This window comes from Lagopus muta, chromosome 3 (genome assembly GCF_023343835.1).
Source record: "Lagopus muta isolate bLagMut1 chromosome 3, bLagMut1 primary, whole genome shotgun sequence".
Taxonomy (NCBI): Eukaryota; Metazoa; Chordata; class Aves; order Galliformes; family Phasianidae; genus Lagopus; species Lagopus muta.
Window position 1 is genome coordinate 50,452,893 of NC_064435.1, and position 14,263 is coordinate 50,467,155.

The 14,263-nt window shown below is 43.1% G+C and overlaps 1 protein-coding gene across 3 annotated transcripts in view; it reads left to right on the forward strand.

The window, feature by feature from the left end:
* The window catches only part of RALBP1 (ralA binding protein 1), a 31,573-nt gene that overhangs the window by 5,096 nt on the left and 12,214 nt on the right, over window positions 1–14,263 (forward strand). Inside the window, exons 2-4 of one of the 3 annotated variants that reach the window (XM_048938582.1) lie at window positions 5,596–5,772; window positions 7,407–7,608; window positions 11,355–11,648. In XM_048938582.1, coding sequence (XP_048794539.1) covers window positions 11,405–11,648 — 244 coding nt within the window. In that variant the 5' untranslated portion in view covers window positions 5,596–5,772; window positions 7,407–7,608; window positions 11,355–11,404. The remainder of the gene's footprint in view (window positions 1–5,595; window positions 5,773–7,406; window positions 7,609–11,354; window positions 11,649–14,263) is intronic. The other 2 variants (XM_048938581.1, XM_048938580.1) reach the window with 2 other exon arrangements.

Sequence of the window (14,263 nt, forward strand, 5' to 3'; positions counted from 1 at the left end):
CAGTTGGGAATGGCAGCCAGAGCTTGTGTGGTCCTGTGCTGTGTGCTAATCAATTTTTTTTAGTTAGAGGTGGAGACTCAGTAGATGTGAGCCTGGGGCAGCATACCATGGCTGGGACGTGTCCAATGCTGAAGTGCATCTATACTGATGTACACAACATGGGCAACAAAGGGGAGCTGAAAGCCATTGTGTGGCGGGAAATCTATGCCTTAATTGCCCTCACTGAAACGTGGTGGGATCCCTCTTAGGACTGTAGTGCTGCAGTGGATGGCTGTAAGCTCTTCAGAAGGGACAGTCAAGGAAGGAGAGACGGTGGGGTGGCTCAGTGTGTTAGGGCGTGGTTTGGTTTTGTAGAGCTCAGAGCTCATGATTAGGTTTATTTCTTATGGTTGAGGATTGGGGGGAAGACCAACAAGGCTGACATCCTGGTGGGGGTCTGTTATAGACTGCTCTACGAGCATGAAGAGGCATGTGAAATGTTTTAAAAGCAGCTGGCAGAAGTCACACAATTACAGAATCACAGAATCACAAGGTTGGAAACGACCTGCAAGATCATCTAGTCCAACCACCCTCCCATTCCTATTAGTATCACAAACCATATCTCATAGCTCCTCATCCAGGCGCCTCTTGAACACTGCCAGGGACAGCGACTCCACCACCTCCCTGGGCAGCCATTCCAGTGCCTGACCACCCTCTGAGAGAAAAAGTTTCTCCTAGTGTCCAACCTAAACCTCCTCTGGTATAACTTCTGGCCATTTCCTCGGGTCCTACTATTTGCCTGGGAGAAGAGGCCAGACCCTTTTGCACCACAACCTTCCTTCAGGAAGTTGTAGAGTGCAATGAGGTCTCCCCTGAGCCTCCTCTTCTCCAGACTGAACAATCCCAGCTCCCTCAGCCGCTCCTCATAAGGTTTGTGCTCCAGACCCCTCACCAGTTTCATTGCCCTTCTCTGGACACGTTCCAGGGCCTCAATGTCTTTCTTGTAGTGAGGGGCCCAAAACTGAATGCAATACTCGAGGTGTGGCCTCACCAGTGCTGAGTAGAGGGGGCTGATCACCTCCCTGCTCCTGCTGGCCACACTATTTCTAATGCAGACCAGGATGCCATTGGCCCTCTTGGCCACCTGGGCACACTGTCGGTTAATTGCTAGCCCTTGTTCTCATAGGGGACTTCAACTTACTTGATGTTTGCTGGAAGTACAACCCAGCAGAAGGGAGACAATCAAGGAAGTTTATGGAGTATGTGGAAGATAACTTCCTGACACAGCCGGTAAGAGAGCCTGCCAGGGGAATCTCCCCACTAGACCCACTGTTTCTGAATGGAGAGACTGGTGGGAGATGTGGTTGAGAGCTGGTGGGCATAGCAACCGTGAAATGATAGAGTTCCTTGTTCTTCATGAAGTCAGGAGGGGATCAGCAAAACTGCCACCTTGGCCTTCAGGAGGGCAGACTTGTGTCTGCTGGGGACATTGGTTGGGAGAGCCCTTTGGGTGGCAGCTGGCTGCAGGGGGCAATTCCTGCCTTACAGCCTCCTTGCCCTGTATATGCTTGTGGGTGTTTCAGTGCTCAAGTGTGGCATTTTGCAACATCTCAGCCCAGGAGGTGGTGATGTTGATTAGAATAATCTACTAAGTTTATACATATTTACACTGACTTTCCCCTTGGCTGTTGAGTGAATCTAGGGCAGAGGTAGCAAACTCCCAGCTCCAGATATACCGAACAAAATAACACCATTTATAAATTTGCATAAAGGCCAAGTGCTTCATGTGGTATTGATGAAGAGTTGTCATTGACCTTAGTGGGAATGTGCCTGATCAGAAGTGATCATATGGTCTTCATTTTTATGGGGAAACTCACAAAAATTATTGTATTAAACAAAATCCTTTTGCATATAGCATTGGTTAGATAGGCATCACCATCTACTCCAGCAGCGTTAATCCTGCAGGTATAACATGGGCCAGTGAAACCATTATTCTGTTGGCATGTCTCAAAATGGATCTCCAAATGAAATGAGCTGGACCAGAAAAAAAATCTTTTGGTGCGTTAAACTGCATATTAAGACTTTGCTAAAACTGCTGTGACAGAAAAATGTCACTCCTGTCTATTACAGTTCAGTTAGGAAAGCATTTGAGTGCAATCCCATCTTAGTGTGGATTTTACTTGTGGACCTAATAAAATGCTGGTGAAGGCAGGATGGGAGGTTTTTTCTTCTTTGGTTTCAAGGTCGCAGCCACCAGCGTTAGCTTAATATTATACAAGACTCTTCTACAACATCTTTGATTTTGGCTGAGACAGAATTAGTAAATAATCATTAAAAAATGGTCAGAGAAGCTGTTATATGAGCAGTTTCTCTAGATCAAAGTCTTCCTTTGTTTTTCCCTTCTGTTGCCAGTGCACAATGAGCTCTGTCTCAGCTACCATACTTCTATTTTGGTGTTCACCATTGGTACGATTTGCCTGCATTTTATTGCATTGTGCGAGGTTTTAAACTTGAAAGAAATCATCCATAGAAACTGATCATCTGTGTCATGTGTCGCACTGGAAAGGCATCCAAGTAAAGCTGTTTTTAGTTTCTCCTTATGTTATAGGATTGTCAGTTCAAGCAACAGCTTGCAATTTGCAGAACTTTTTGTCTGTTTAGTATGTGGTGGCAAAAAGGAAATATGAAACTCAAGAATCTTAATCTTCGTGATTTTAACCGTAAAGGTTTATATGACATTATTTTTACTTCCAACTTATTTCTGGGAACTGCAGGCCTTAGAGTTGAATAGTCCATATAGGAACATAAAATCCTTAGAGTTGGAAGGGACCTCTGAAGGCCATTTAGTCCAACTCCCCTGCAGTGAACAGGGATGCTTTAAAATAAAAATAAGGAAAAAAACCCAGACTCTTGGCACTTTTAATAGTTAGTCACTCAGTGGTTTTGTTTTTGTTTTTTAAACTGACTCTATTAAGTGCACTGCTGTCCTGGAGCTGCCTGAGATGGGGGAGCAGAGTGTGAGTGAGTGCACTAGCTGAAATCTCTGTAATAAGAGATTTGTCATCTTGGTCCAGCACCTGGTGGAAGTATAAAAATTAGTTTAAATTCTCTAGGTCATGCTGTATGACTGGCTGCATTCCTTTGGTGGCCAGAGAGCTCTTCAAAAGAGGTGAGATGAGAATTGTACAAAACTTGTGTATAGTCCCGAGGGCAAACAAAACCTGAGGTAATCCCATATTTGTTGAAACTGTTTGAATTCCAGGGCGGTGACGCACTGGAACAGGTTGCCCAAGGAGGTTGTGGATGCCCCATCCCTGGAGGCATGCAAGGCCAGGCTGGATGTGGCTCTGGCCAGCCTGGTCTGGTGGTTGGCAACTCTGCACATAGCAGGGGGTTGAAACTAGATGATCATTGTGGTCCTTTTCAACACAGGCCATTCTGTGGAAAAAAAAAAAGAAGATCCAACAAACCCACAACCTTTCACTACATTTTTCTTTATCTGTTATGTGGTAAAAGTAAAATTTCCTGTTCTAAATTTAAAAAGCACAAACCAAATTCTTCAAGCTGTTTCTGAGAATTAAGCTGGCAGGGAAGAAAAATCCCATTTCTGTAATGAACAAACATGTCAGTAATCAGGTTAGCCTTGTTAATGCCATCTGTATTTTAGAGGGACAACTTAAGTCTTACAAGAGATGACCTCCCACATTTCCTTGCACATGGGTGGGCTGTACTTCTCAGAAGCCGTAATTAGAATTGAATGTGGGAGAAATAGAAGGTGGCAAGGGAAAACCTGGGAAATGGTGAGCAACCAGGAGCTGAGATTAGGTGAGACATTGGGTGTGAGGTGGAATGGTGAAACTGAAGTTGCACGGCTCTCACTGCTGAACACCTGGGTGGTGAGAAGGAGGTTGTGAGAAAGACAAGGTGCAGCTCAGCCTGGGAAACGGAGACACAAAAGCATTGAATGGGCAATTAGTATGCTGGGTTTGAGCAAGATGAGGGGAGGTGCTGGGATTGGGTTATTTTGTGGCAGCAACACCATGGGAACTGGGAGCGGGATATGCAGAAGGATTGGAAAATCCCAAACGCTGAACCAGCTGTCTTCCAAGAAGTTTGAAAAATGAGGAATTATTCTCTGTGGGCAGCAGCAGTTGTGATGGAGGTATCCAACTAGTCAAAATACTCTGCAAAAGCAGAGTTACAGCACCTGTCTGCCTCATGAGGTTGGGTCCAGACGTTCTGCTTGTAACTTCGTGGAAACATGCTATGCAGAAAAATTAAACAGCAGCACTTCCTCTTGCCAGTTATTTCCAAGGGTATCTCTTGCTTATGGCTGTGATTATAATATAATGTTCCAGTTTGAAGCCATTCTCATGACAGTAGATTCTGCTGGGGGAGGACATGGGGAAGGGCCTGCCAAAAGGGACGTGGGGGTAACGGTGGATGGGAAGGTGGACATAAACCAGCAGTGTGCACTCGCAGCACAGAAAACCAGCCGTACCCTGAGCTGCATCCAAGGAAGTGCAGCCAGCAGGTCTAGGGAGCTGATCCTGCCCTTCCACTCGGCACTGGTGAGGCCTCACCTGGAATACTGCATCCAGATGTGGAGTCCTCAGTACAGTAGAGACATGGAGGGCGTCCAGAAGAAGGCTACAAAAATGATGTAAGGAGTGGAACACCTCTTCTACAAGGACAGGCTGAGAGAGCTGAGGCTGTTCAGCCTGGAGAAGAAAAGGCTCAGGGGAGCCCTGATAGTGGCCTTTCATTATCTAAAAGGGAGGCTGTAAGAGGGAAAGGGACAGGCTCTTTAGCAGTGTCTGTTGTGACAGGACAAGGAGAAATGGTTTCAAGCTAAAAGTGAGGAGGTTTAGATTGGATGTAAGGAAGAAATTTTTTGAAGTAATGTTGATGAAGCACTGGAACAGACTGCCCAGAGAGGTGGTGGATGCTCCAACCATGGAGACACACAAGGTCAGGCTGGATGGGGCTCTGAGCAGTCTGATTTGCTGTAGGCATCACTGTTTGTTGCAGGGGAGATGGACTACATGACCTTTAAAAGTCCTTTCCCACTCAAACAATTCTATGTTTCTATAAGGGATTGATTGTTGCACTCTATTTATGCACAGGTTTTCCTCCTGGCCTACCTGCTTTAGCTGGCTGTGGAACAGGCAGTTGGATGTACATGTCATAGTAGGCTGCAGCAGGGAAGGAAGGTGGTACAGCAGAACGGGCAGTGTGGGCTGCAGGGATATTCTTTGCTCCTGGCCAAGGCAGAAGGCAGAATCACAGAGTGGTCAGGGACTTTTCCTTCTGCAGTTACACTCTTTCGTTTTAGGGGCACGCTTTGTAGGAAAGCACTTAATTCTCCCCCAGGGATCTCAAGATTTGTTTTTCCCAAGATAGATATAGAAAATAGCCTGTAAATTGCATCCTGATGAGGTCTACAGAATTAGTAGGCTAGAGGCTATCATACTGCGTTTCCTGAAGTGAACTAAATTAAAGGGTGTATGTTACCACATATCTGGAGATTTCATCATCGTGTGATGGGAAAGCACGTTTCTGGTGTTTCTGAAATGTCTTGGATATTGCTTTATTTACTTTAGTGTTTATTTGCAGATTGTCTTCCTAATGAATGGAGTAAAGAAGGACTGAATACTTTTGGTGAAAGGGAGTAACTCAGATACTGCTATATATTTGGAATGTGAGCTGGTCCTGCAGCAGTCCATTCAAATGTGGATGTGTTGAAGCTCTCTTGGACAGCTGATGTGTTTATCTGTCACCACCTTTGAGCTGGTATGGACTGAGAGTAGAATTTGAGATGCCTTGCATGGTACTGTGATCACAGCAGAATTCAGTTAAATGAGAAAATGCATATATCTATTTATATTGCTTTTAGAGCTGTTCTGATGCTGGCATTAGTTTTGGAAAAAAATAGTTTGCCCTTGTGTAACATGAATTATGTGATTACAAACTTTTAAATTAAATTTTTTATCATTCTTACAGTACTACATATCTTGTAAAGTACTTGTAGGTTTAGGAGTTGAATGATGTTATACAAAAAAAAGCCAACATCCAAACTAAAGACCCTTCTTGAAGCTTTAATTAATCCCAATCATGGTAAGTGAATGACTCACGAGAGAGTTGCTTAATGCTGTTTGTGTGGTTACTCCAACTTGTGAAATATTAAGCTTGCTTTACCTGCCTACACGATGCACTTCCCTCTCTCTTCTTGTGGCTGCGCTGCCCCATTCAGCAAAGAAAAGGGCAGTGTTTGTTAAATAAAATAGATGTCAGTTTGCTATGTGACAGCATGAACTGCAGTAACTTACTTAGTACTCTGTCATCTAGTCTCTAAGTCATCTTTGTTTCTGAAGTGCTTTGACCACAACTGGTAGTTTTTCTTCTTTTCCGGCTCACTGCTTTCCAAAAATGGAACATTGCTTATTGCTGGGGTGGTTTTGGCCCCAGTGCAGCATGCTGCATGTCTTTGGATAACATCACTTTGTCACATATGGCCACATCTTCTGGGCTGAAGACAGGTAATGATGAGGTGCTGCTGTGTTGTGGATCTTGCTTTTGTGTAGCTGTGACAGTGCGTTTTGACAGCTGAGTGTTCTCACCTGACCTCCTTCCTCTGATTGCTGACTTCTTGGCACTATTTTCAGCGCATCATCCAGATCTCTCGGTATAGCTGTGTGTGGGGACATGGGACGACATGGGGGACACCCGCCATGCTTTGGATGTGGTCTTACATAACTGTTATTGCAGCAGAATTCCCAGTGGCCTTTTTTCTGCTCAGTAATTTTACAAAACAGCATCTGTGCATGCAATCACCTGCTTTAATTTACTTCAGCTATTGTAATTGGTTACGGGGTGCAAAGTCTCAGTGTGGTGCAAAATTGAATAATGGTTTTATACTTTTATAAGTATACTTATATACTTTTATACTGCATGAAAGAACTGTGAGTTTGGTCTTTCAACTCTGCCTCTCTTTAATGTGTTAATGCCATACAATTCTGTGATTCTGTGATTTTTTTTATGTCACACTGTAACAAGTGAGATTGTATTAAAACTGTCTGTTATGTCTTTATTTGTTTTTGTTTTGTTTTTTTTCCTATGGATTTCTCAAACTTTACTTGTTTACATTGTTTTTCTTTGGGCTGATTATTTTATTTTATTTTAGAAGAGAATTGAACTATTTTCAAGAACAAGGTTGTTTTAGCTCTGTAGGCATCTCTCTTTTTCTTCCTAGCCCATGTTCCTGTCTTTGTGGTCTTGAAAGATGTTGGAGTCCTTGTGTTAAGGATATAGCTTTGTCTCCCAGGTTTAAAACCCTTTTTAATTTGGATTTGACACTTCTTTGGGGAGCAGAGGAAAGGTCACAGTTCTGCACGTGTTCAGTAACAGGTTTTTGTTTTTACGTGCAGTGATGAATATCAGATCCGTGCTGAGCAAGAAGATGCTTTCTGAAACTGCATTTTGGGATATTGACAAGAGTAGCTGCGTCTGAGCCGGCACTGGGACTGGGAAAAGTTCTCTGCTGTTGTCATATAACAATTTTATTCCTCGAGAAGAAGAATGAAATATCGAGCAAGCAGGAACTGGTGGGAGTCTGCTGTGGGAAGGGAGGTAGGGAAGATGATAATTTCTTACATTACTTGGGAGAGACTGAAGGCTGGTGGGAGAAATGAGGACGAGGTGAGAAGGTCTGTAGTTAGGAGGAAACGAATGACTGCAGCAGAGAAGAATATCTTGGAGGAAATGGGAACCAGTAGCTAATGAGAAAAAGAGGAAGAAGAGGTAGAGCTGTATCTGCAAGCAAGCAGCCTGAATTGACTGAGTGAAGATCAAGGGAAAGGAGTGGATGAGACTGTGCAAGAAGTGTGGGTCACAGAGGCCAAAGCACGCTGTGTTGTGACGTGCTGAGGGTGAAAAAGAAATCAGACTGGAACTGTGGGAGTACCAGCAGTGAGCGGTAAAGAAATCGAAGCTTGTAGTTACGAGGAAAATAGCAAGAATGAGGTGAAATTTGGGTCATGAAGCTGTGTCTGCAGCATCACAAACATGAACTGTGCAAAGAGGGGAGGTTGCCTTTGTGGCACCATGGTTCTGCTGCTCCTCTGCTTTCTGTCTACAGTGCTTGTTTTGAGCTCTTCCACCGGCCAGCTCAGCAGAAGGAACCTGCTGGAGCAGGTAGCAAGCTGAACTATGCTACAAAGGGGTCTTGTGACTGATGTACTGCAGTTGGGGTGGGGGAAGGAGAAGGGGTGTTAATGTGTCAGCAGTGGGCTGTTAAACCTTGTGACTGAGTGAGAAAAGAAGCAACTGGAAGCAAAGAGCAGCAGGCTCGGACTGGAGCAGTCACAGACTGGGAAGAAGGGGTCAAGTGTGAGGGAGAGTTTGGCAGGAGAATCAGCCCATTAGGAGCATTCCTTCTCAAAATGCAGAGAAGACGTGTGATTTTTCAGTCACGCCATGTCTTGCTGTCAGCAAATATCTGTAAAAGCCAGAGGAGAAGCACAGATCTGTGTGGTAATAGTACGTGAACATCCATTAGTAGGAGTGGAAGAGATGTCTGTGGTAGGCCTAAGGGTCTGCTTCTGATAAGCCATGGTGTAGTTTGAGCGCGATGGAGTTGCTCCTTTATTTCAAGGTGTGGGAAGTCATGGTATAGGATAGTAATGCCTTCTTAAGGCTGTAAAACAAACAAAACATACAAAACAAACACAGGTGCATTGTCATTTTGCATTTACAAATATACACTGTTATTTTTTCTTAGTGTCTCTATGCTAGCAGAAATAAGGAATGGATCATATAAAAGATCTCATGACTGCTTTGTTTCTTATCTTAACCCCGTGCCTTACTGTGCCCTATCTGAGTTCTTATCTGAGGAACTGTTGATTTCCGTAAGCACTGTGTGAGTGATCTGCAGCGAGGTACTTCTCTTCATATGTAATTAATTTCTCACTCTGGTCTGCATACAGGCAGTTGAAAGATGAGAGTTTAGAAACAATTCAAAAGCAACAGCAAAAGCCGCTTAGCAGGATGCATCCAGATTATTAGCCTGGCAAAATACCATTCCATATTATGTTTGTCCTTATTCTGCCAATCTGTAAATAAGCCCCCAGGAGCTGAGTAGCTGAGGAAAACACAACTGCAGAGTGCTGTGTAACGGATGGGCTGATTCTGACATGTTTTCCAGGTTGCTGTGTGTGCCTTTACAGTGACGTCGTTCTCACCCTCCATCACAGAGTTGGATGAGTTGGAAGAGACCTTTACAGATTGTCTCATCCAACTCCTCTGCAATGAACAAGGACTCTTTGCACTTACCTCTCTTGCCCACATTAAGCACAGACTCATTTGTAGACATGGTCTACCCTATTTGCTACAAAATACGTGTTTCTAATTTACATCCCTGAGCTGCTGTTGAAGTGCTGTCTGCTGTTAACAGCTTCTGGGAGATTTTGATAGGGCTCTTTTCAGCTCTGGTTTTGGGCTTGTAGAGTTTTTTTGGGTTAAGAACAGGTGATGTAAACAAATTTTGCAGATCCGATACTGGGGTGAGACGTAACAGTTTTGCCAGTCTGTGTCGCTGGTAGTACTGAACGTGCTTTAGCGTAGTTGAAGGTCTTTTGGTATGTCTAAGTCTGGAGCTGTAAAGGCTAAGATGTTTCTCCTAAAATGTATTCTTACCCGTTAAACACAGTATCAAATTAGTACAGCAGTGCAATATTCAGTATCCGTGAAAAATATCAAAATACCCAAGCAGCACATCAGAAAAGAAAAAGGCTCTGTGTCATGTTAATGCTGTTCTCCTTAAAAGAGGCTTTCTGCTACAAGTTAGTCCAGTGTGTGTGATGTGTCAGGAGTTCCTGCTTAGCCAGTAGGTATCCCGTTTCCCTAAATATTGGTTTTATAAAATACTGAGTATCTGTGATTGCTTCTCTTCCTTAGCAAAGTATTGACTGATGTTTACTCAGCATGTCTACATTAAGCAGCAAGAGTACCAGAGATGACTGCAGAGTCTAATGGCTAGTGCAGAAGCCTGAGCTGTTATTTCTGGATATGTTGTTACAATAACATAATTCTCATGGAGATAGGTCTTATGTGGTGTTTGTGTGGAATCTTTGAGGCAATTTGAGGCAATGGCTACTCAGTCACCTTGATCTCTTTGTCTGCAGAGCACCTCCTTCCTAATCTCATCCTTGTGGTTGCTATGGCAGGTTGTATGGCTGCACAGACAACCAGGTTATGGAGCTGGCAGCTTTAAAAATGATTGTTTTCCCTTCTATTTATCTTAGAGTAGATTTAGCAGGCTTTTAAGCTGCAGCAAGGCAGCACAGACTTAAGTTAGATTAAAGTTCAAGTTAGCATGTAACTGTGACTTGACCTGTCATTTAAGTGTATTAACAGGTGTAGGAAATGGCTGTTTTCCACCCTTGGGATTTACTCTATTTTTTCATAGATCCATAAAACACTCTGGCACCCACAGAGATCATGGAGTGCAGCTTCTTGCTCCAGGCAGAGCGGTGTTCAGTCACAAAGGGCCAAATTCAGAAAGCTGACATTCCATGTGGCATCACTCTCCTGTGGAATTCCTGAAATTCATCTACATTGGGAATTGCTTTTTGCTAATGAGTTCCATTACTGGGAATTTACATATTGGTTTCTTTTAGCAGTCTTCATCTTAGTTGTAATTTTGCCAGAACTCCCTATGAAACAGTGCAGAAGGATCTGGGTACAGAGGGTCTGGTGTAGCCTCTTTGAAGGTTGAGTGCTGATTGCTGCATACCAGGAAAAAAAAAAACAGTTCTTCTTGTTCTATCTTCTTTACATTTGCATAATTAGATGATGGATTTGATTTCAGGACTTTTTTTTCCCCCTCTCTTATGCAACAGGTTAGGCAAGTTCTTATTTGCATTTATAAAATATGCTTGAGAAAGATGAAAGTGGTCTTGGTGCAGATGCAGTCTTCATAGATACTCTGAGCTTCCAAACAACCCTATTTTATTTCAAGATGCAAAGTTAGCTGTTTCATAACAACTGCCTCTGAATTTTGCAAGAATTTCTCTATATCTATATCTATATTCTGATACTTAATACATAATGTTTGGTGTGGTGTAAAGCAAAGCTGGTTAAAATAACAGCTCTCCTATTGTGTTAGCATGACTTGGCAGCTAATGCTAGATTCTGCAAGCACTAAGCTTAAGGCCTGCTCTGTTTTATTGTTGCCTCATGACATCAAGTGGAGTGTTCCTTGTAAAAGGCATTGATGTTTGTTACATTTCCAAGGTAGAGCTCTAAACAAAATGCTTTGAAAATGACTGTTAACATTTTTTTCATGGTTTTTCATTTTGTTTTTTTTTCTGCTACAGGTGTGATGGACAGGTAGCAGAAGATTTCACTTTGATATCAGGGAATCAGAATGACCGAGTGCTTCCTGCCTCCCACCAGCAGCCCCAGTGAACACCGTCGGGTAGAACACAGTGGGGGTCTTGCTCGTACTCCCAGCTCTGAAGAGATCAGCCCTACAAAATTCCCTGGGTTGTACCGTACTGGTGAGCCTTCGCCACCTCACGACAGCTTGCATGAGCCTCCAGATATAGTATCTGATGATGAAAAGGAGCATGGGAAGAAGAAAGGAAAATTTAAAAAGAAAGAAAAAAGAAGTGAGTAGGCGACCTCTTATCTCATGCTTAAGTCCTTTTTCTCTCTTTCCTTCTCAAAATTGCCTGGTATTCCCAGTGTTGGTTTTATTGTTGTGGTTTCTTCCTCTTTAAACCTGTTTAGGTGTGAAGGAAGTGAACTTACACTTTGTGCAATACCTGTTTCTCTTCATGAAAAGGATTTTTTCGTTGTTGTACAGGCACCGAGCACATGCCAGAATTGCTGATAAACGTATTTATGGAAAGCCTTTAGCAGTGTGTTGGTAATTGCCTGGCATGATAGTCCTATAGCATTATCAGTTCAGATCCTGAGTAAAGATTTCCAAGTGCATTTCCAAATAGATGCTATTTGAAATTTTAGCTGAAGCACTAGGGAAAGTAAAGCTCTAAATTTGACCTGAATTTTACACTTCTAAATTTGAAAGACTTGGTTTAAACAGCATTTAACTTGTCTCTTTTTTCATGCCTTGTGAATTCAGTGTTTGTTATTACTTAACATTTCAAGCTTTTGTATGCACACTGTACCACTCATTGGAGACTAATAACCTGCATCCTTTTTTTGCATTAGCTTCTTAGTTTAGTCTAATCATGCAGTTTTCTCCAATCCAATTCCAGCCCTCTAAAACCTAAGTATCACAGCCACCCAATTGAGTTATTTTGTTTTTTTGACAAAGCTTCACAATATTTTTCCATGTTTTACATTGCCTTTGTACATGGCCCAAGTGCTGGATGTTATGGATGCCTTTGTACCTCTCTAATTCCCAGAAGTGAAACTGGGAGTACCAAAGCCAATGAGACAGCACACAACATTATGGCTTTTTGGAATGAATATGGTGACCATTTGTAATAAACATGCACACATTCAAATAATTACTCATTAAGAATTTGCAGCCGCTGCACTACTTTTAATCAAAGCGATTTCCTGGATTGCAGGAATTGTTGCTTCTACCACAGTTCAGAAGACCTGTGCCTAAAGGGTACTGTAACTCAAAACCATGTTACCCTCTAGTTAAAACTAACAACCAAAGTTCCTACAGGTTTTAAGAAAGCTTATACCTTATTTTTCCTCTTGTAAATAACATTAGCCTAATACTAATACTGAATTGCTGATTCTCTGGGCAGCCTGGTTGGCAACCCTGCCCATGGCAGGAGGTTGAAACTAGATGATCTTTGGGATCCTTTTCAACCCAGGCCATTTTATGATCCTATGATAAATTCTGTATTAGTTGGTTCTAAAATAAAGCCATTGTCTGTAGGGCTTTTCTTGTCTTTGCAAATCAGCTTTGGTAATGCTGCCCTCCTGCCTCTAAATGTATGCCGTGAATGCCGTGTATGAATTTAGAATTGTGAGAGATCAGCATTATATACAGTATGGCTTTCTTTGTGGTGTAATCTGCATGTCTCATGGCAGTAGTCAGACTGAAAGCTGAAAAGGGAAAATGCTACTTCAGCAAGTACCTGCAGATCTGTACACTGCTAGCAACGTAACTGCTCTTTTCCACAAGAGATTATAACACATTGTACAGCTGATGCAAAGCAATTTTTTGTTAGAGGAGTTTAGAGGTGAAGTATAAAAATGATGTACATGCAAAATGCAGGAACAGTCGCATCTTCTCTTGCAGCTGTAACATAAAAAGCATTCAGCGTATCCTAACTCTGTTGTATGTATGTCATGTAATTACCAGTCAGATACAGGATTGAGTTGAATGCAAAGCTTCTGGTATCTCTTGTACAATCCAAACATGGTGATTTCTGCAGACATACCCGGAACATTCTACTTATGTAATTGAACAGGGGTATCTGGTGGCTTTTCTGCCCGCCTGTTTTGATTTTTTGGACAATACACAACCTGCTATGGTTATGTAATTTGGCATTTAAACAATTACTTGTTGATCACTTTAATGAGAAACATTTGACGCCTTCACCTGTCTTCAACACTGATGATGGGCTCCGTGAGACCCCCAGAGCCCTGAGCTGGAGGACTATGACTGCAGTAACAATAAACTCCCAGCCAACTCTCAAGTTGGGGTTGGAGGGCTATAGTAAATGAGGTTACATCAGGCTGGTGGGCATCACTAGTGGGGTGCTGCAGGCCTCTATTTTAGAGCCAGTTCTCTTTAATGTTTTCATCAATTACTTAGATGTAGGACTTCAAATTATATTGGTAAGTTTGTGGACAACGGTAAATTGGGAGGAGCTGTTGAATCCTTTTGGGGCAGAGAGGCCTTGGAGAGAGATCTTGACAGATGGGAGGAGTGGGCAATCACCAACCACGTGAAGCTGAACAAGAGAATGCCGAATGCTACACGTGGGATAGAGTCACCCCAGATAGATGTACAGCCTGTGGACAAGAGGCAGGAGGGCAGCCCCACAGAAAGGGATCTGGGGTTATGGCTGACAGCAACTCAGACCTGAACCAGCAGTGTGCCCTGGCTGCCAGAAGGGCCACCCACAGCCTGGGCTGCACCAGGCCCAGCACTGCCACCAGGCAACGGGTTGTGTGCTCTGTGCTGGGCCACCTCACCTCCAGCACTGGCTGCGGGTTTGGCCCCACTGTATAAAAAGGATATCAAACCATTCAAGGGCATCCAGAGGAGGGCTACAGTAACAGTGAAGGG